General features: G+C 41.9%; 1 protein-coding gene across 5 annotated transcripts in view; it reads right to left on the reverse strand.

Annotated features, from left to right (window-relative positions):
• Nucleotides 1-583: 583 nt before the first annotated feature.
• LOC148891941 (class I histocompatibility antigen, F10 alpha chain-like) overlaps nt 584-23,628 on the reverse strand; it is a 43,169-nt gene continuing 20,124 nt past the window's right edge. For 3 of the 5 annotated variants that reach the window (XM_089007471.1, XM_089007476.1, XM_089007470.1), the window contains 5 exons: nt 15,705-15,983; nt 8,992-9,294; nt 4,843-5,052; nt 3,147-3,223; nt 584-722 (listed from right to left, as the gene is read on the reverse strand). In XM_089007471.1, coding sequence (XP_088863597.1) covers nt 3,174-3,223; nt 4,843-5,052; nt 8,992-9,294; nt 15,705-15,983 — 842 coding nt within the window. In that variant the 3' untranslated portion in view covers nt 584-722; nt 3,147-3,173. Of the gene's footprint in view, nt 723-781; nt 3,054-3,146; nt 3,224-4,842; nt 5,053-5,460; nt 5,682-8,991; nt 9,295-15,704; nt 15,984-23,628 lie in introns of those variants that run through there. The other 2 variants (XM_089007472.1, XM_089007473.1) reach the window with 2 other exon arrangements.

A 23,628-nucleotide genomic window follows, 5' to 3' on the forward strand; every position in this document is an offset into this window, starting at 1 on the left:
CAGAGCACAATGATCTGCATATTGTCTTGGTGACTTTCACTGTTGCCTTGGGGGACTCAAGGATGTAACTGGGTAAGCTGCTTTTCACAGCAAAGCCAAATCGATGGAGTCTTTGCTCATTCTCTGGGACACCCTTCCAGAAGAAGGTGTAGCCCTCACCAACTTTGATGAGTGAATCCTTACCTGAGAACAGAGTCTCACTGAGTGCGCCAATATCAATGTTGTACCTCCTAAGCTCATGTGTAGTGAGGGCAGTTCGTCTTCAAGGTGTCTCCATCCCGTCTCGAGGATCGAGGAGGGTGCAAACATTCCAGGAAGCCAGGTTCATAGTATTGGGTTTAATTATATTTCGTTTTCGACCGCAGCTCTTGGGGTCATGGAGATGCGCAAAGTGCCTCACCGCGATAAGGTGGTGATCCCAGTCGAGGCACTGCAAATACATACTGGTGCAAATACATACTGTTGCAAACACGCACACACACACACAAGTAAGTACTCCGCACTTCGTCTAAACCAGGCAACTATGTAGAAATTTCAGAGTGAAGAAAATGGATAACGCGACAAAGTACAAACAAAGTGCAGACAGAGCTAAATGGGTGTTTATTGCATGCGAACGAGCCAGGTCTTGGAGCCCCTAACAAGGAGTCGGAAATGGCAGCCAACTTTTTTTGTCCTCTATTCCCCGCTCCCAGTCTTCGGTTAAAGCCGCACGTGGTCAAGATCTGTGGTCGAGGAGGGTGGGGACACACGCAGCAGTGGGTGGGGGGGGGGGTCGAGAAACACAGAGCTGCACATTAAACAGGAAAGGCAGACGACCGAGCTTGATCACACTCAAAGAAAAAAAAACAAAAGTGAAAAAAAATGGATAGAAAACAGTGAAAGTTTGATTCGTTTCAACTTTATTGATACAGTAAAGTCTCGTTATATCGATATTCAAGGGAGTCCGAAAAAATATCGATATAACCGGGACTATCGATATATCCGATCCTGCGCCAAACTGCATTAAACAAAAACCGCCAAAAGAGGGCAGCCAAGCGCCATATAAGAAACGGAGCTGGCCATTAGCTCCCTTTTTTTTGGGTGAGATGTTCCCCCAATGTTGCCTCAAAATGGCACATATAATTCTTTAATGATTGTAAACATGTATGCTTTAATCTTCAGAACTACAGTGTATTTGAAACATATTCATAACTGGATGTGTAACAAGAAAGCATATTATCTGAAGCCATTGTTTGGATTCACAAGCAATGCAAGACGTCTTGGCGTGAAGTCATTTTTATTTGCATTTAAATAAAAAGTGACATCGGCTATCCTTTAATACACAGTATGGAATGTTAATAATTTTCAAAATCATCGCGCTTCAGCAGACAAAACAAGAAACATTGTTGCAAAAAACGATTGCATTCATATACAGTACAGTGGGCATGTACATAACACAACAGGGAAACTGCAACGCTTACATCTTACTGTATTATGTATACAATTTAAAAAAGTCATCAATCTTCTTCTGCTTCCCATTTTTACCTTTTAACACAAACACTTCAATCTCGTCTGCTACACACGAGCTAGCGTCTGAAAATGAAAATGGCTCTGCTACACGGATGCTGGGCACGTAACCAAGTCACCTGACCAAGTCGACCAATGGCGCGACTGATGGCGTGACACGTAACCAAGACACGTGACCAAGTTGACCAATGGCGCGACCGATGGCGTGTCACGTGACAAAGTCACACGGCCAAGTCGACCAATAGCGCGACCGATGGCGGCTCATGTGACCAAGTCGACCAATGGCGCGACCGATGGCGGCTCACGTAACAAGACACGTGACCAAGTTGACCAATGGCGCGACGGATATATCGATATAAACAACAAAAATGGCCGGCGGGGGATGAAAAGGAGCACCGTAATAACCGGATTATCGTAATAACCGGGTAGCGTACTAAACGGTACTAATTATACATAAAAAGACTAGAAATGTGCAAGGGAAATGAAAATAATAGCGTAATAAGCAGTACTATCGATATAACCGATATCGATATAACGAGACTTTACTGTAGTTCAAAGGCAGAGTATAGACTGCAAGGTTAAAATATCCCATCAATCAGGCTCCACAAATAACCCTCACAAGCCATCTGTACAATTTGAAGAGAAAAGACAAGCAAGGGAACCAGCTATTAATGAGGTTTCTAGTGTGTGCCTGCATCTGTTGCAATATCACAACTCCCTAGATATACAACCCAGAGCTCCTTGAGACACTTGATGCAAAAAGCTATCGACCCAGCTAAACAGAACACAATTGATGAGGAACAAGGTAAAATTATCGCAGAGAAAGCACGGCAACTTCACTCGGATATCGTCAAGAGACAACCTGGAAGTTCGTCATCCATTGATGATTTCAAGGCTACCCATGGATGGTTCAAGAACTTAAGGCATCGTACAGGAATTCATAGTGTCATTCGTCATGGTGAGGCAGCCAGTTCTAACGATAAAGCTGCCGAAGGAATCATTCCTCAAGATGGTAGAAGGCTACGTTCCTCATCAAGTGTTTAATGCTGATGAAACCGGCAGTACAGTTTATTTCTTTAATTCCAATACCATCGCATATTTACCGGCAGTACAGTTTATTTCTTTAATTACAATACCATAGCACATTTATTATACATGAATTAAGGTATATTTTGTTTAGTTTTAAGACTTATTTAGTAGAAAACTATATTTTATGGGGACCTGGGAACGGATTATTCACTCATTTTAATGGTTTCCTTTGGGAAATTAATGTTTGTATTACACACTTTTTGCCTTACACACACTTTCTGGGAACCAATTACGTTCGTAAGCCAAGGTATCACTGGAATACATTTTAATTGTCAGCGCCTGTCAGAACACTCAAGGACACTTTACAGTCACAAACAAGAGCAATAAAACCACAGTGAACTGAGTCCACGAAGCGCTGAACTACTGATCTTCTTTGAATAACTTCTGCTGTGATTTGTTAATTCCTCCATTGTGAGACAATAAAGGTTATCTAATCTAATCTAATCTTTGGGTTTCACCTGCAGATGAATAAAGACTGGTTAATTGAAAAACCAATAAACAAAAAAATAAAACAAATAGTTTTTTTTCAGGATTTAGTGGTATCGACTAACCTGGTATCATGTGACCACGGCATAGCTTCAAAGTGTACTTTGTGATGTCTCCCTCTGGTGGACATCTTCAATACCATCTGAAACAAAATGCAATTCTTATTGATAACATCTAACTTGGGGGTTTGCGATTGGCTGGCAACCAATTCAGGGTGTCCCCCGCCTCGTGCCCGAAGACAGCTGAGATAGGCTCCAGCATCCTCGCAACCCTAATGAGGAATAAGCGGTACGGAAAATGGATGGATGGATGGACTTGGGGGTTGAAAACATATGACTCACGAGCCAGATGTGACTCTTCTGATGATTGTATCTGGCTCTCGGAAAAAAAATATTCTTGCTTGTTTCATCCATCCATCGATTTTTCACTGCCCATGTCCTGTTCACGGCTGTAGTTGCCAGAAGTAGAAAATTTATTTGAATGATACTGCCCTTCATTGACCATTGCCGTGGGAAACAGGTAAGCGCCCCCTCTTCTGAATCACCTGGCTGGATCATTAGCTGAAGCCTAATCCTTTGACAAATAAGAGGATGAAGCCAATACAGTGATCCCTCGCTATTTCGCTCTTTGATTATCGTGCCCTTAATCAGTTTTTTTTCCAAAGAAAAAAAAAACATTTGGGAAAAAAATGCTAAATGAATGAATGGAGGTTTTGTACATAAAATACAATACAATACAAATTGATTTATATAGCCCTCATGGCTGTAGCTTGGTTTCCAGCGTGTGTGTGCGTCACCGAAATACATTTACAGTGATACCTTGGCTTACGAAATTAATTGGTTCCCAGAAAGTGTGTTTAAGGCGAAAGGTGTATTCCAAACATTCATTTCCCATAGGAAACCATTAAAATCAAAATAATCCATTACCAGGTCCCCATAAAACATAATTTTCAACTAAATAAGCTGTAAAACTAGATAAAATATAGCTTATTTTAGGTATCATAAATGTACTATTGTATTGGAATTAAAGAAATAAACTGTACTGTAAAATAAAGTCATTTAATTTACCTTTGTGATGGTCATTGATGGAATGGATAGCTTTTTGCATAAAGTGTCTCAAGGAGCTCTGGGTTGTACATCTTAGAAGTTGTAATATTGCAAAAGCAACATATGCAGGCAGGCACACAAGAAACCTCATTAATAGCTGATTCCCTTGCTTGTATGTTCTCTTCAATTTGTACAGATGGCTTGTGCGGGTTATTTGTGGAGCCTGATTGATGTGATATTTTAACCTACACTCTGCCTTTGACCTATCAATAATGTTGAAACGAGTCCAAATTTCACTGTATTTTCTATCCATTTTCTCACCCGTTTTTTTTGTTTCAAGCTGTCGTCTCCCTTTTGTGCGTGTGTTTCTGTTTCTGTAACCCTCCCCTCACTGCTGCGTGTGTCCTGCTGCGTTAGTCCCCTCCCTCCTCTACCACGGATCTTGACCAATCACGTGCGGCTTTAACCTTGTAAGGAGCTACAAGAACCGACTCGTTCGCGAACAACACATCACTCATTGTTGCGCTCTGTGTGTTTCCCAAAAAATAGTTTGTATGCCAAGATTATATTCTCGCGAATGTCACGTTCGTAAGGTTCGTTAGCTAAAGCATTCATAAGCCGAGGTATCACTGTATTTGCTTTCATGACGCTCTGGTTCAAATATATTATCGACCCCTGATATAACTGATGATTGATGATGCCTGATCTCACTCACCAGGCAGGATATTTTCCCCCACGTCAGTATACACGCAGCATGGGGAATCTGCATTTTTCTGCACTGACGTCCCGGTACGGTGCTCTCGTCGTCTCTTCTCGTCTTCTCGTCGTTTCTTGTAAACAAAAATGCCGATTCCTACAGATAGGGCCATGATGGCAGTGAACGTGATGGCGGCCACAATGATGATGGTGTGATCCACAGGCTTCACTGAAACACCATATACAAAGTGAAGTAAGCAACACACTCGGCAGTGGTACTCGGCAGGAAATCTGGGATCTGGGAAATTAAAAAATGGGGGGGGGAGGCAGTTGGCCCAAAAATGTCTGAAAAGACAGCCAAATACTAAAATTGATGGAGCCTGATCGAACTAGATTGCAAGAAGTACACAAAAATGTTTGAAATAAACTAAAATACATTCATTGGATCATGGTATTTCTAAATTGCAAATGAAAAAATATTATTTGAGTAAAATCTATTTTTGTAACTTATCAACAATTTAAATTCAAGTCAAAGAATTTGACTTGAATTTCTCCTCCACCTGTTCCTTGCTCTCACTACAGATCACAATGTCATCTGCAAACATCATGGTCCAAGGAGATTCTTGTCTAACATCGTCTGTTAGCCTGTCCATCACCATAGTGAATAAGAAGGGGGCTCAGAGTTGACCCCTGGTGGAGTCCCACCTCCACCTTCAATTCCTCCCTCACACCTCACAACTGTCTTACAGTCATGATACATGTCTTGTACCACTCTGACATACCTTTCTGTCACTCCAGACTTCCTCAAGCAACACCACAGCTCTTCTCTGGGCACCCTGTCATACGCTTTCTCCAGATCTACAAAGACAATGCAATTCCTTCTGACCTTGTCTGTACTTCTCTATCAGCATTCTTAAAGAACAACCGACGTCTTCGGACAAGTTGTGTCCATAATTTGTAAAATGGCTTCAAATGACTTCTACTGAGCGTATTTTACAAAGATTCCACCGCATACATATAGCTATATTTTACGTTTTAAGAGTCACGCTGAATATTCAGGAAGTCTTGTTTTTGAGTTGGTGATGAGTCTGTACGTGATGTCACGAAAGGACCGCCCCTGACCGTAAAAAAGACGCATTGTAGCGGCCCTTCCATTACGTCAATGTATTTTGCTGTACTTGTTTGGTCTGGGGACCTCGTGTTGCACCCAAAAGCCACCAGAAGGCCAGGAGAGGGCGTCCAAGCGCCATATACGGAATTTATCAGCCTGTGGAAACGGAGGTGGCCACAGGAGGTCGCCATTTTGTGCCTCTTTTTTTGGGTGAGAGATTTCCCCCCAATGTTGCCTCAAAATGGCAGAAATAAATGCTTTAATCGATTGCAAACATGTATGCTTTCCTCTTCAAAACTATTTGAATCATATTCATAACTGGATGTGTAACAAGAAAGCACATTCTCCGAATCTGAAGCCATTGTTTTGATTCACTAGCAATGCAAGACGTCTTGGCGTGACGTCACGAACTGGGGGCGGGACTTTCTGAAAATGCCCAATTCGCTCAATTTTTTTCAGATTTTGAACACTAAGTCATTTTTATTTGTGTTTTGCGTTTGACTAAAAATATCATACTGCGTGTTTTGGGTATTTTAGATGCTATGAAACATTTTTCTGAAAAAACAAAAAAGTGACGTCGGTTGTCCTAAAGCAAACACTGCATCTGTCACTCTTTTTTGGCCTGAAGCCATACTGCTGCTCACAAATGTTCACTTCTGCTCTTAGTCTAGCTGCTAGACTAAGAGTAGTTGAAGAGTAGTTGAAGCTAGACTCTAGCTTCAACTACTCTTTCCCATAGTTTCATTGTGTGGCTCATCAACTTTATTCCTCTGTAGTTACTACAACCCTGCACATCTCCCTCTTCATCTTCCTCACTACCAGCGTCATCCTACACACCACCAACGTATGCCTTCTGGGTACACTCTCACCAACCACAACTTTGCAGTCACTGATTTCCTTCAGATGGCGCCGTTGGCACAACATGTAGTTTTCCCGTGTACTTCTGCCTCTACTCATATATATATATGCACAATGGGTAAATGAATATTTGATTATCTCTTTCGGCAGTTTCAGGCGGAAGACAGAAAAGCCTGAGATATCTTCGACCACGACTTTGGAACGCACCGAAACAAATGCAAGGTGATTATGGCTATAACAGTAAGGGATGATGACAAGTTAAAACCTCTGAAGGAAAATGAACAGTATTCAATTGCTGTTGAACTAAATTTGTTTCTTAAGCTATTGTAACAGAAGTATGTCATATGTGGCGCCGATCATGTAGCAATTTGCGCTAATCGTAATAGACTTGCGCCTATACCGGTATATCTACCGATTTTCGTTTTGTGATCATTATAGAAGTCTGATTGAAGCTTCATCATTGCAGAGATGTTAGGAACTTGTGCGGTGTTTACATGCTTGCCACATCAGCAAGCCAACAGCATAACTTTGCTTCTGTGAACTAGGAATTTCTCCATTGTATGACAAATACATGTTATCTCATTTAATCTCATCTCGCAGGGAGCCTGTGTAAGATAGCATACGCAAAGCATTCCCAGATATGACAGATGAAATGGCCACAAATACAACGGTGAAAAGAAAAAAAGATAACGAGTATTGTCCACTTCAGGTTGAATGGGCCGAAGGATTGTTTTTGTGGACAGAACAGGTTCTGCCGTGATTCTAATTTGCAATGAAACAATATCGACGAAACAGTCCAATGTCAGTGGCACTTTGACACGGCCCATGCAACGTTCGCATCAATGTACTGTGCGAGCGATAGCGAAAGCAAGCGTGCAAGCTACTGAGCAGTGTGCAGGCGAGAGCAGTCACTTGGCGCCTGGATCCGGCAAGCTGACTTTAATTCTGACAGTTTAGCTGGATTGGATTTTTTACCAATCACGAGGAATGGAAAACCATTCACATTCATGGTGAGTATTATCACAAAATTATTTTAAAGAATACATTCTGACCTTTCCTTTCCCTTTGGCTTTTCCCTTCAGGGGTCGCCACAGCGAATCAGTGCCTTCCATCTTACCCTGTTTTGTGCAGATATGAATGTCGTATTTATTTGATTGCATTTATGAAATGTGTGCTGGCCAGGATTTTGGTGGCATTCCTATCAGGACAATACGTTTTAGATAAGATTCAGTGAGTTGTACATATTGTGATGTCACGAGAGGCTGTGTCCTGGAGGGCAAATACATCCCCCTAAGATGGCTCCACCCAGAGAGAGTCTTGGCCCCATCTGGTGGAAGGCAGCAATTCAAACCACACACCTGCAGCTGATCAGGGCGGGATTGGCAGGCAAGGCTCTTAAGGCAGAGAGCCTCTGAGTGTGGAGCTTGGGGAAAGACAAGCTCGATTGCTGTGCTCTGTGAAGAAGTTGATTGCTGCGTGGAACTCATTGCCAGTCGGGAACACACGACAGGACACTGGATTTGGACCTTGCTAAGGTGGCTAGGCTACATGAGGAGGACGTCAAGAGGGGTGAGACCTAGAGACTCTTGGAAAAGAACTCTGTCTTCAGTTTTACCTCAGAAGAGACTTTATTTTGATTCAAGTATTGGAAGAGACACTATTCAAACCTTTGTTGCTTGTGAGTTCCCCCTGAAACCCTTGATTAAAATCTTTGTTTGTATCCAAACCTGTCGTCCATTGCACTTCTTGTCCTGTCCCGCTGAGAGCTAGCCTCTCATGATATCACAATATATTCTAAAAAAGACGGACGGTCTGTAAAAATCATCGTCTGTTTATTCTCCATCAACAACAACAATAATAATAATAATAATAATAATAATAATAATAATAATACATTTTATTTACAAGGTTAATTTAAATTGCAAATGTGATTTTAAATAAATGGTTTTTGATGTTGGATTTGAGGGTTGAAAAGAGTTTCAGCTTTATGGAAGGCATTCTGATCTACTGTATATTGGATTTGTGGAACAAAAATTAAGCAGATTTATCCACCCATTTTCATCCATGTGAGACAGCTGATATTTTATCAATCAACACTGTCTACAGTGGCTCAAAAATAGCGTAAATGTATCCTCAGGCTATCATTGCTAAGCTAATGGCATGACTCGCTTGTTGTCTATATCTGCTCATTCCTCTTACCATAATTTGTTTTGATGGCTTTGGCATCCAACGTGGTGATGATCTCCTTGGGTAGACCGGTGAGCCTGAAGATGCAAGTGTAGCGGTGCCAGTCAGAGGGCGGCATCGCGCCCACATTCAGGCTGACGCTTAGCTGGAAAGTTCCATCATGGTTACGAAGTAACTGGTCATGCACCACATGCTCGTGAAGCTGCTCGCTGTCACGCATCCAGAACATGTCCACTTTGTCGGGGTAGAATCCTGTGGCGTGACATGTGACCGGCATCGATGGCCGCGTCTGTAGTAGAGACACTACGGGCCGCTCTGATGAGGTGAGACACAATCAAGTAAATTATTTTGGAATTATATTGCAACATGAGTGCCGCCATACAACATGCGCTGAGTTGAAACTCAACTCAACATTTTATCAACATTCAACTGGAGTAAATTTTAATTCTGGCAATGTCAATGTCGACAAGGCAGGGGAGTTTGTACTAAAATATAATCCAATAAAAAGTAGTCAGTAGCAATTCTGTCATTTTTTCACATACGGTTTTATAACATTTGGATGGAAATCCATCAGGTGTCTTGAATAATTGCTTTCCAAATTTCATCATCTGATCTTAGGGAGATGGCTGTGAGTCAAGATTCTAATTGTTTTTGATTGACAGAGTTGGTTTTATTGGTTTCCATGTATTCTGTTGATGTACGGGCTGCTTGCAGTTCTTTTAATGCAGGGGTCGGGAACCTATGGCTATCGAGCCATAAATGGCTCTTGTGATGGTTGCATCTGGGTCGCAGATAAAAATATTCTCGATTTATGGCTGCTCGTTTCCTGTTGAGGCTGCAGTGGGCTGAAATAGCAATTTTGAGTGGATGATATTGGCCTAGTTGGCTTCAGTAGCAATTGTGATTAGATGATACTGACCTATGCTGCCATTGCTGTCAAAACAGGTAAACACCTCTTTTGAATAAGCACACTTGGTCATTAGCTCAAAGTTAATGACCAAAAAATAAAATGGCAAAAAGATAAAAATATCACGAGTATTGTACACTTCAGGTTGAATGGGCCGAAGGATTTGTCTTTGTGGAAAGAACAGGTTCTGCCGTGATCCTAATTTGCAATGAAACAATATAATCGATGAAACAGTCCAATGTCAGTGGCACTTTGACACGCCCCATCCTACGTTCGCATCAATATACAGTTAATTGGTTCCCAGACAGAGTGTGCAAGGTTTCCCATAGGAAACCATTAAAATGGGAATAATCCGTTCCCGGGTTTCCATAAAATATACTTTTCAACTAAATAAGCCATAAAACTACACACAACCTAACTTATCCTATGCATAATAAATGTAATATTGTATTGTAATGAAAGAAATACACTGCACTGTAAAATAAATTCATTTTATTTAAATTTGTGATGGTCATTGATGGCTCTTAATTGACCTCTGTTGCTTTCTGACTTGTAAGGTCCTACGAAACTGAGGCATCACATTATCATTCATCATGTTGATGATTCTTAAAGCCTTTTCTGAATGGAACTGTTCAATAAAAGCCTGCACATCAACTGTTGAATGGCCTGCTTCTGCTTGTCCTCTTGAAGGCAAATCAAATTCTCTGTGTTGATGACCTCATTATGGTCAGCAACAAGCTCCTCGATGTCATCTACATTCACTTCGAGTCCCGTAGGTGCTGGCAGAGATTTTATGACAACAAAAGGCGCGAGTTCGATGATTCCACGGACGCGGAATAAAACGCGACAAAAGAAGCCGGGCGAATAAAATGGCTCACTCGCGTCTAACAATCACCTCGTGCAAAGCAAACTTTTGGAGCACAAGCAAACTTTTGGAGCACAGGACATAGCGATGCACTTTCGTCGTAATCATGTCACTGGTGAGGTGACAGTGACTCGTTGAAATGAAATTAAATTGAAGTGTCGCGAGCGGCAGCCACGCCCGAGCTGTCAACTCGCACGTGACAATTTAGCGTGACTATTGACACACTGTTCCGGTGTGTGAAAACACTAGCTCTGATTGGCTTACCATGACACATGACTCTACCCTTTAGCCAATCACAATCACTTCTATCACATCTTGACAGGGGGGGTTCAAGTGTAGCAACACAAAAACGTTGGCAAGTGTTTGTCACCGCTCATTCAGTTAGAGAGGTGGGCACTCCTGGTCCTGGAGGGCCACCCTCCTGCATGTTTTCCAAGTCTCCCTGTTACAATACTCATCTCATCTCATCTCATCTCATTTTCCGTACCGCTTATTCCTCATTAGGGTCGCGGGGGTTGCTGGAGACTATCTCAGCTGTCTTCGGGCACGAGGCGGGGGACACCCTGAATTGGTTGCCAGCCAATCGCAGGGCACACAAGGAGATACAACAGTCACTCTCACACTCACACCTAGGGACAATTTGGAGTGGTCAATCTGCCTGCCATGCATGTTTTTGGAGTGTGGGAGGAAACCGGAGGACCCGGAGAAAACCCACGCGGGTCCGGGGAGAACATGCAAACTCCACACAGGGAGGCCGGACCGGGACGCGAACCGGCGACCTCTGCACTGTGAAGCCGGTGTGCTAACCACTCGGCTACCGGGCCGCCCCCCTGTTACAATACTGAACCTGCTCATTTGAATCAGGTGTATTGTAACAGGGAGACTTGGAAAACATGCAGACAGACTGTCTGGTCTGTTAGACAATGTTTTCCAAACAGCCTAGAGTCATTAGAAGTCGTACGCTATTCTCGAACCTGAACGCACCCCAAGTCTTGGATGACAAACAAGACAGACAGAGCAGAGTAGACGTATACGGCTGGTAGTTTCTTCAATTTATTCATAGTAACGCACCACATTTGAACTGAGGCTGAACATGAGCCTGTGGTGTTTATTTTCCGGTCCCATAATAGTAAATTTATCAGCAAAAAGCTCCAAGTAGGCGATCGACGTGTGCATTCAATGAGAAGGGGTATGGAAAGTAGCGCCGGCTGGAGCACTGTTCGGTCGTGTGCTACAGCCGAAGATCACTTTCGCCAGATCCGAAGGTCGTGTGATTGATGGACCGGCCGTGGTGGGTGTGTATTATGAAAATAGTGGTTATTATAAGGCTTAATTTTCATAAATTTGACGTTCGTATTATAAATCGTTCGCAAGTTGAGGTCTCACTGTACTCTGTGAGCGATAGCAGAAAGCAAGCGTGCAAGCTACTGAGCAGTGGCAGGCGAGAGCAGTCACTTGGCGCCTGGACTCGGCAAGCTGACTTTAATTCTGACAGTTTAGCTGGATTGGATTTTTTTACCAATCACGAGGAATGGAAAACCATTCACATTAATGGTGGGTATTGTCACAAAATTATTTGAAAGAATACATTCTGACCTTTCATTTTCCTTTGAGCTTTTACCTTCAGGGGTCGCCACATTGAATCTGTGTCAATCCATCTTACCCTGTTTTGTGCATCCTCTTCTCTCACACCAGCTACCTTCATGTCCTCTTTGACAACATCCATAATCCTCCTCTTCGGTCTTCCTCTCGGTTTCCTGCCTTGCAGTTCAAGGCTCAGCATCCTTCTCCCGATATAGTCATTCTCCCTCCTCTGGACATGTCCAAACAATCTCAGTCTGGCCTCTCTGACTTTCTCTCCAAAGCCTCTAATATGAGTTGTCCCTCTAATGTACTCATTCCTGATCCTATCCAACCTGGTCACTCCCAAAGAAAAGCTCAACATCTTCATTTCTGCTACCTCCAACTCTGCTTCCTGTCTTTTCTTCAGTGGCACTGTCTCCAGTGCAAACATCATGGCAGGTCTCACCACAATTGTATACACCTTTCCTTTCATCCTAGTTGAAACTCTTTTATCACACATCACACCTGACATTTTCTCCAGCCGTTCCAGCCTGCCTGCACTCACTTCTTCACCTTTTTTCCACACCCTCCATTGTTCTCGACAATTGACCCCAAGTAAATTACTCCAACTTCTTTATCTCTTCTCCCTGTAATATCCCTGGAACCTCACTCTTGTACTTGGGTCCCTCTCATTCCCTCTCATTCACACACATACAGTGAGACCTCAGCTTACGAACACGTCTTACGAACACGTCTTACGAACGTCAAATTTATGAAAATTAAACCTTGAAATAAATACGCACTACTTTTCACGATACACACCCACCACGGCTGGCGGAGTGATCTTTGGATCTTCGGCGGAAGCACACGACCGAACAGCGCTCCACCCGGCTCCACCCAGCTTTCCACACCCCCTCTCTCTGAATTCACACGTCGATCGCCTCCAAGGACCTTTTTGGAGATATTTTTACTATTATGGTACCGAAAAAAAATACACCGCAGGCTCGTGTTCAGCCGAGAAGGAGATCATTGAGAAACACGAACGAGGTGTGCGTTTGTGGCGTCACATGTGCACACCGAGGCTGTCATGTGAATCTCAGCCTGACACATGTCTCACGCTGTGTCACTTCCGTATGAGTAACTTTGTACGACCCAGAGGTGTAGTTGAGGGTATACACCGGTATATGGCGTATACCCACTTATTTTTCAGTCGGCATTGCGTATACCGACAGTCAAATGTGGTGCGTTACTGTGAATAAATTGAAGAACTACCAGCCGTACTCATCTACTCTGTTTATTTGTCATCCAAGACTTGGGGTGCGTTCAGGTTCGAGAATAGCGCACGACTTCTTATGACTCTAGGCTGTTTGGAAAGCGTTGTCTAACAGAATGAGCAAAGACAAACACTTGCCAACGTTTCTGTGTTGCTGCACTTGAACGCACCCCCCTGGCAAGATGCGATAGAAGTGATTGTGATTGGCTAAACGGTAGAGTCATGTGTCATGGTAAGCCAATCATGTGTCATGTGTCATGGTAAGCCAATCAGAGGTAGTGTTTTCACACACACCGGAACAGCGTGTCATTAGTCACGCTAAATTGTCACGTGCGAGTTGACAGCTGCTCGCGACACTTCAATTTCATTTCATTTCAACGAGTCGCTGTCACCTCACCAGTGACATGATTACGACGAAAGCACCTCGCTGTGTCTTGTACTGGCAAGTCCAAGAGTTTGCTTTGCACGAGGTGATTGTTAGACGGGATCTCGTAAGTTTGTTGCTTTCCGGTTTCCGATCACGAGTGTGCCATTTTATTCGCCCCGCCTGCCTTCTTTTGTCACATTTTATTCCACATCTGGCTCATGGCCAGCTCCGTTTCTTATATGGCGCTTGCATGCCCTCTTTTGGCGGCTTTTGTTAATGCAGTTCGGCGCAGGACGGATATATCGACAGTACGGTTATATCGACATTTTTTTTAACTCCCGAGAATATCGATATAACGAGACTTTACTGTATATATATATATATATATATATATATATATATATATATATATATATATATATATATATATATATATATATATACAGTGAGACCTCAACTTACGAACTTAATTGGTTCCCAGACAGAGTGTGTAAGGTGAAAAGTGTGTATCTCGAAAAAAAAAATTCCCATAGGAAACCATTAAAATGGGAATAATCCTGCTGTTTGGAAAGAGAGGCACATTACATGAGGACTGTAATGAAAGAAATAAACTGTGCTGTAAAATAAAGCTGTATTTACCTTTTTGATGGTCATTGATGACTTATGGAAGGCGAGTCACAGAAGGACTGTTGGTAACTTAACCTCTGGTGTGGCTTCTCTTTGCTTCTTTGGAGACTCCTCATCCTTTTTGCTGATTAAAAAACTCTTAATTGACACCTGTTGCTTTCTGACTTGTAAGCTGTTACGAGGCTGAGGCATCACATTATCGTTCATCATGTTAATGATTGTCATAGCCAGTCTTTTCTGGATGGAACTGTTCAGTAAAAGCCTGCACATCATTCCACTTTGTCAACATTGCCTTCTCCTCCTCGCCCTCAGATGTTCTCGAACCATCTGTTACGGGCTTTAAAATCCTGAATAAGCGCCGAACTTCCAGGTTGGCGCATGGCGATATCGGCGTGAATTAGCCGTGCTTTCTCGCATAAAATAGGTGGGTTTTTTTTTCGGTGCCATAATCGTAAAAGTATAAGCAAAAAGCTGCAAGGAGGCGATGGACGTGTGCATTCAATGAGAGGGGGTGTGCAAAGTAGCGTCGGCTGGAGGGCTGTTCGGTTGCCGAAGATCACTCCGCCAGAGCCGAAGGTCGTGTGCTTTCGTGTTCTTCCGCAGAAGATTATGTATTTATGTATACACACTTCCACCGAAGTGTGTAATATGAAAATAGTTCTTATTATGAGGCTTAATATTCATAAATTTGACGTTCGTATGATGAAAAGTTTGCATTATAAGTAAGTTGAGGTCTCACTATATATATATATATATATATATATATATATATATATCATAATCATAAAACCTTATATATATATATGGGGGTGAAAGGATAGAAAACAAGACTAAGTTATACTAAGCATAACAAAATAAAAGAATGTCATTGGGGTGGGGGTGAAAGGATATAAAACAAGATAAGTTATACTATATAACAAAATATATATATATATATATATATATATATATATATATTTATTTTTTTTTTTTTTTTTTGCTTTTATGGCTCTCTTAGTCAAAAAGGTTCCTGACCCCTGCTAATTAGAATTTTGAGTTTAAAAATATACATGAATATAATCACATTTTAAAGAACGAAAACAAAATCCACATAGTTGCTATGTGAAGGAATTGAGCAACTCACGTGTCCTCTGTAGAATGGTCTTCCCAGATTGCAGTGTCATGCGGAGGCGCTCAGGACATTCCTTGAGCAGACGATCGTTCATGAAATCCAGCCACCCCTCGTTGCTGTTCCACTTGCGGCTAGTGCTCTCCAACTGAGGCTGGAGCCAGATCCACTGCCGACGTTTCATGTCCAGAACCAGTGTGTTGTCGGTGTCATAACTGTGATGGTTGAATCCAAACACCGGGGGGTGCTTGTCGTCAAACTCGCAGCCGTGCAGCACCTGAAATACGTGCACGCCTAACCAGGCACGCGTAGAGGTGAGGCATTAACTCAGAACTCTTATTTCGTTTCATTGGACAGCTCTTGAAATGATCATGTCGTGTCATGTTTTCACATTATTTATAACCCATAAATAGCATCTCGCTCTTCAAAACTTTGAAAGTGACGCGGAAATTGTTCTCATTCCACCATATTAAACAATTGTGTTAAATGTGCACAGTTAGATTCGGCTCAGGCGCGCACGACCAGTGTGACGAGAATGGGGGGAGGGTCCCTCGCCGTCGCCGACATTGCGTCGGCGGCATCGCGGTGGCAAACTTTGTTTGAATCATCACAAGAACTGCTTTGCATTATTCCATGATTATTAGCTAGTTTTCTGTATCTGAAAAGGAACTACAGTAAAGTCTCGTTATATCGATATCGGATATATCGATAGTCCCGGTTATATCGATACTATTTCTATGCACGCACGGAGAAAATTACATGCAAACAGGGTCGGATATATCGATAGTCCCGGTTATATCGATATTTTTTCGGACTCCCTTGAATATCGATATAACGAGACTTTACTGTATGTATTTTTATGTAAATATTATATGTAAATATTTTATGTAAATTATGTATTTTATGTATTTTTTGTATTTTTTATTTAAATAAAAACTGTCATCTGGATAAAAGTCTAGTCATTAAATTTGCATTTGACGTGTTCCAAAAAAGGCACCCACTCAATTGAGGTCTTTCATGACGATTCTACCTAATTAGCCACATTATAAAATTTTCTTTATTATTGGAAAAAAATAAAAAATGAAGCTACTAGTATATATTATATCCATCAATGACCATAGAAACTGAAGATTTTTTTTCGAACTAGAAAATAATTCAGGCAGTAAAGGGATATACACAGGTAACAGCCGAGTTACGACCGGGTTCCGTTCCAAACAAAACTGTCGTAAATCAAGCGGTCTTAAATCGAAAAGCATTCAAAATGGCTCACGCGAGATTTATACGACGTCAATCTGTTGTTTTTAAGTAACGTATTCTATTGAATACTATTATGTACCAAAATGTGACAGTTCATTTAAAATCTTATAACTTTTAGTGTCATTTTAATCATTTTATATTTCATATTATCGATCTTTATTGCTGTGTCGGCACACAAACACACACACACACACACACACATAGTAAAATCTCGTTATATCGATATTCTCGGGAGTCGGAAAAAATATCGATATAACCGGACTATCGATATATCCGATCCTGCGGCATGTAAATTTTCTCCTTGCGTTCGTAGAAATAGTATTGTAATGAGCAGTACTATCGATATAACAGATATCGATATAACGAGACTTTACTGTATAATATATATATATATATATATATATATATATATATATATATATATATATATATATATATATATATATATATATATATAGTAGTCTCATTCAAGGGAGTCCGAAAAAATATCGATATAACCGGGACTATCGATATATCCGACCCTGTTTCCATGTAATTTTCTCCGTGCGTGCATAGAAATAGTATCGATATAACCGGGACTATCGATATATCCGATATCGATATAACCGATATCGATATAACGAGACTTTACTATATATATATATATATATATATATATATATATATATATATATATATATATATATATATATATATATATATCATCGTTTATATTGATAATACTGCTTATTACGATACTATTTTCATTTCCCGTGCACATTTCTAGTCTTTTTATGTATAATTAGTTCAGTTTAGTACGATTCATGGTTTTTACGATAATCCGATTACTACGGTGCTCTTTTTCATCTCCCGCCGGCCATTTTGCTATGTTTATATCGATACAAAAGCAGTTTAAGGTGAATCAATATTTGCTTAGGGGTTTCTAAACAGTACCACCATTATCGAAATCTGTATTGGTCGCGCCGCTGGTCGACTTGGTCAAGTGACTCGGCCACGTGACTTGGCCACGTGACTCGGCCACGTGACTTGGCCACGTGACTCGGCCACGTGACTCGGCCACGTGACTCGGCCACGTGACTTGGTCACGCGACTTGGTCACGCGACTTGGTCACGCGACTTGGTTACGTGAGGTTACGTGACCAAGTCACGTGACTTGGTTACATGAGGTTACGTGACCAGCTCCCGTGTCTTGCAGTGCGGCAGGTGGAAAGTTGTTAAAAGTTCACTCAGCCAGATGCAGGAAGGGTATTGTGAGTTTTCTTTATTTGAAAAATGTCATAGCTGATTATTTGTCAAGAATGTCTGAACTCTGAGGAGAGGGGGTGAATGATGTCATGATGCCAAAAGAAATGTTAAATGTGTTTTCTGTATTTTGGATGGGAGAAAGGTGCGCATTTCTCCCCATCCAGAACAGTAGAGTTGGGCGACCACTAATTGACTCTGAGAAGGTGATTGCAACCACCTGAGAATGGCCAATTGCCGCTGGGACCTGATTGGCCGAAAGCTCAGGTGAAGCACCTTTAAAGCCAGCCTGAGCCAGTCACTTCGAGGAGGAAGAAGAGGGACAAAGGACAACCTGGAGAGCAGTGTTACCTGGGGTCTGCCGAAAACTGATATCAACTTCAAATAAAGAAAACTCACAATACCCTTCCTGCATCTGGCTGAGTGAACTTTTATCCTCTTTCCACCTGCTTGCTGTCTCGCCGCACGACAATGGTCTTCAACCATAGCAAGACGAAAGAATTGTGACCTCGGAACGAAATACAAGGCAATCGTGGCTGTTGAGAAGAATCCAACAGGAAATCAAAGCCAAGTATGCCCCAGAAAATTCCCACAATGACGAGGATGATGACGATGAAGAACCAACAAAGACACAAGCGTTGTCACGGTTTGCGAGGTGGTGATGGCGGGTGCGGATCCCAAAAAGCAGGCAGGAGGGAGCAGGAGGTGGTTTGACAAATTGTATTAAAATAAAGTCAGCAGGAACAAAATGTAAAACATCAAAATCATCTGAATGGAAAAAAATACAAAGTAGCAAAAGAAGACCAAAAGTAAAAGTCCGTCAAGGTTAAACAAACACACACAATGCATGCAGCAAACAATGAACCGACGACGGATGATCGTGCCGGCTGTCCTTTTAAGTGTAAGTGATTATAACGACCAGCACCTGCGAGGCTGCCGGCAGGGCTGACGTCGCTACCCGCTGATCGCCAATCTGATCGGGACGACCAGCACTTGTGCAGGTGCAGGCGGGGCCGACAGCGCCCTCCGTTGGTCGCCAACCAGATCATGACAAGCGTTGCAAGGTGTTACGGACGTACACTATTATTTAGAATCCAGAGAAAATGCATCAGGTTTTTTAGAAATGTTAAACAAGATTGAATCGTTTGTGTTAAAAGGTGAAAGTAGGAAGCAGAACAAGATTGAAGCTTTTGTAAATTGCATAATAAGATACGTCTGTGTAAGCTCTCAGTCGTACAGGAGTGGTCCATCGATGAGAAGGTTTCTTCAGCCGTCATCTGTACAATTTTGAAGGTTTTGGACGTTTCGCCTCCTATCCAAGAGGCTTCGTCAGCGAACTAAAGTCTGACTGGTCGTATCGGAAAAAAAACAAAAAAAAAAAAAAAAAAAAAAAAAAAAAAAAAAAAAAAAAACAAAAAAACAAGAAATTCAATCCTTCACAGATCACCTCAACTCTGTAGACATCAACATTAAATTTACTCGTGAGGACATTCAAGAGAACCAACTCGCCTTCTTGGATTGTAAAGTAATTATAAAAGAGGACAGAGCGCTAAAAATAGAAGTCTTTCGGAAGGCTACGCACACTGACCAATACTTACTTTTTGACTCTAACCACCCTTTACAACACAAACTAGGAGTTATCAGAACCCTCCAGCATAGGGCTAAACTAATATTGAAGTATTGTATTGAACATTGAAGGTAGAGAAAAGGAGTCTAAACATATCAGGAGCGCACTCACTAACTGTGGGTACCCTCAGTGGTCATTTAACAAATGTCAGAAAGAAAGAATAGGGAATGAAACCAATAATTCTCAAGATACAAAAAGGAGAGGAGTAGCAGTACCTTACATTGCAGGAGTTTCTGAAAAATTACAAAGAGTCCTTTGGCAACATAAAATTCCAAATTATTTCAAACCGATAAACACGTTAAGGCAAAAACTAGTGCATCCAAAAGATAGGGTACCAAATGAAAAACAAAGTAATGTAGTTTGTTCCATACATTGTAAGAATCAAAATTGTAAAGAGCAGTACATTGGGGAGACTCAACAAATTCTCAAAAAAAGACTTTATCAACATCGCAGGGATAATACAAGTGGGCCTCAATCGGCAGTACATTTGCACCTAAAAGCTAGCAACCACTCATTTGACGACAATGAGGTTAAAATCTTAGCAAAAGATCGTAGATGGTTTGAAAGGGGGGCAAAAGAAGCGATTCTGATAAAACAACAAAATCCTTCTTTAAACCGGTCCGGTGGGGTGAGGTTCAATCTGGATCGTTCATATAATAGCCTGCTTAGGCAAAACAGGTTAGGCAACATTCGTTATGCTGATGAGGTGATACCGGTGGGAGTGGGGGAAATAGGCCAGTCGTTAGTCAGGAATGTAGGAACAATCAGTGGGGCCACAGGGAGGGGTCCTCTGCTCCCCCCAACCTGAGAGTAGTGACCTATCATAGCTGTGTCCGGCGCCGCCATGCCTGGACATTAGGGATATATAAATAGGGCCGATACGAACAGTCAGACTTTAGTTCGCTGACAAAGCCTCTTGGATAGGAGGCGAAACGTCCGAAACCTTCAAAATTGTACAGATGACGGCTGAAGAAACCTTCTCATCGATGCATAATAAGATGTAAGCGTTGCAGTTTACCTGTTGCAGTGTTATGTACATGTACACTGTACTGTACTGTATATGAAGGCAATCGTTTTTTACAACAATGTTTATTGTTTTGTCTGCTGAAGCGTGATGATTTTGAAAATTACTGTACATGCCATAATGTATTAAAGATCCCCCAGTCACGTAACCGGCTTCCGTGTTTCTGTCACAATAAAAAAATTCGTAACAGAGCTCACGTCTTTCATGAATGCTGCAATAGCATTTGAAACATCCTGTAATGCCCCTCAGCATGGGAAATGATGTCGCTGCTATAGCGGGTCGGTCTTTTTAATAACAAAATGTAGCAGTTATCACATACAGATACAAACAGGAGCTGTTGTTACGCCACAGCTAAGCCATTCATAAGCCATTCATATTCAGACACTCTCTCGAACCCCGTTGTCGGCTCCTCCCAAGCCCCAGTCTCGTGACCAGCTTCCGTGTTTATCTGTTGACGCGAGCACAATAAAAAACGGTGTAGCAGAGCTTATATCCAGTACTGTTGTTCAACACCAATTTAAACCATGGGGAAACGTAAGAATTGTGATATCCGAACAACGTACAAGGCAATTGTGGCTGTGGAGGGCAATCCAACAAGCAAATCCTTTATCACGAAAGAGTTTGACGTGCAGCAGAATACTTCATCAACGTAAGTAATGTAAACGTTGCAGTTTTGGTTTTTCATTCATGTATTTAATTGTGTTGCATTTAGATATCTTTATCGCTTGCAACAATCACTGTTTTTAATGTTTGTACATGCTGGTTTATTTTTTACTTCACTATTGTACAAAAAGCATGCTAGATACACAATCCATGAATCCAATGATAAAATGACATGTCATATCAAATCATTTATGTGTTGCCCCCCCAGTTCGGCGCAGGACGGATATATCGATCGTCCGGTCATATCGACACTTTTTCCGACTCCCGAGAATATCTCTCTCTCTCTCTATATATATATATATATATATATATATATATATATATATATATATATATATCCTCCTACTTCCTCCCGCCCTATTTTGATTTTTTCCCCGTAGATCGGCCGTCCCGGTAACGGGTCGCGCTTATGTAATGAACGGGTTTATTTCCCTTCTTGCACGATGCGGAACCGGTATTTCACAACTGCGATCCCGGAATTCAGAACCCTTTAATGCCGATTACATTTTTTATTGTCGATTCTCCCATGATAGAAAGGATACATGAATAAAACACAATTTTAATAACAATCAATTAAAATAAAATAATAAACCAATACAAATTATAATTAAATCATCTTTTCTATGCGGTTATGCTTTTGTCTATCATCGAGTGACTTTTTACAGATTTCTCCCGAGTCAACTTGTCTAATTCTTTAATGGTTAATTCTTATTAATTGGTGGAACTTGATTCCTTCCCACTCCGGAACGACCTCGAGCCCGCTCCTGTGAGGCAATCTCTCGTTATTCCATCAATCAAAATCTTCAAAGTAAATCCAATTCAAAATTGAAAAAATTGATAAATCCATAATTTCGGCTAAACTAAAATTACACTTTTTCTAAGACGCCCCCGTGAGACCAAAAGGGAAAGGAAATCGACGAAGAAGAGACTCTGAGCCCGTGCCGTTGGACACATCTCGCCCGCTAGCTCTCGAATCCCCAGAATCTCTATAGCTCCTGGCCATTTCCCCGGAGATTCAGGTCTGTGTTGATGCCGTTGGGCCGATCCATGCCCTCCAGAGCCTGAATACATCCGTGGTCCAATCTCACTCGGGCTCCTCTAAGTCTCAGGGAGAAGGGTTGCCGCCCTCCTGGTCAAGGAGCACGAAGGCTCGCTGACCGCACCCGTTCTCTTTCTCCTTTTTTTCTCTCCTGCCGATTTTGCAATTGTCCCTGTTTTATATCATTCGTCACATGATTCATTGCATGAGGTCCTGGAAAATTCTAGAACGTTCTATCTCCTCCCCATTTCATCCAAGCAGGGAGGAGGGAGTACAGTTCATTTCGGGACACGAGGCCGGTCTTCTCCGAAGAGACGACAGTTCAATCCAGGACATGAAGGCGGTCTTCTCCAGAGGGAAGGGTCATGCTTGCGCAGTCCTTTTCTGGTTAGAACCGGTTTCACCTAGTTGGACCTCGCGTCTCATGTGGGTTGATTCATATCCTGTATGCGGATTTAGCCTTCCGATGAAAGACAATTTCTTCTTGTTTTGCAACTGGTTATAATATATATGCATTTGCATATTGCTAGCGTTTCACTCCCGTTTAAATTCTTTCTTTTGTTACACATCATATGACATCGCTGGGAGGTTGCGATGATCACAAGGCAATATTCTTCACTCAAAGTGGTTACAAAGCATTGCATAAGCATTTGATTAATATTTTTGTTCCTCTATTTGTTGTCTCACAACGACTGGTTAAATAAAGAGGAAATATGTATGAAGAAAAGGAACGCTTTCCCTATTTATAAAAATCACTTCTTTTACTGTCAGAAGGAGTTTCAACTCCCACCTCCGGCAGAACTATACACATATCCCGGGGGAGGTGGGGGACATTCAGTCCGAATGGACCATGTTCCGTACCTCCCTTGCTGAGGCGGCAAATCAGAGTTGCGGCCGTAAGGTGGTTGGTGCCTGTCGTGGAGGCAATCCCCGTACTCGCTGGTGGACACCAGTAGTAAGGGATGCCGTAAAGCTGAAGAAGGAGTCCTACCGGGCTCATATAGCCTGTGGGACTCCTGAGACAGCTGACACGTATCGACTAGCCAAGCGGAATGCAGCCTCGGTGGTCGCCAAGGCAAAAACACTG

The sequence above is a fragment of the Hippocampus bargibanti genome, linkage group LG11, assembly GCF_051943395.1.
Source record: "Hippocampus bargibanti isolate YZ-2025 linkage group LG11, ASM5194339v1, whole genome shotgun sequence".
In the NCBI taxonomy this organism is placed as follows: Eukaryota; Metazoa; Chordata; class Actinopteri; order Syngnathiformes; family Syngnathidae; genus Hippocampus; species Hippocampus bargibanti.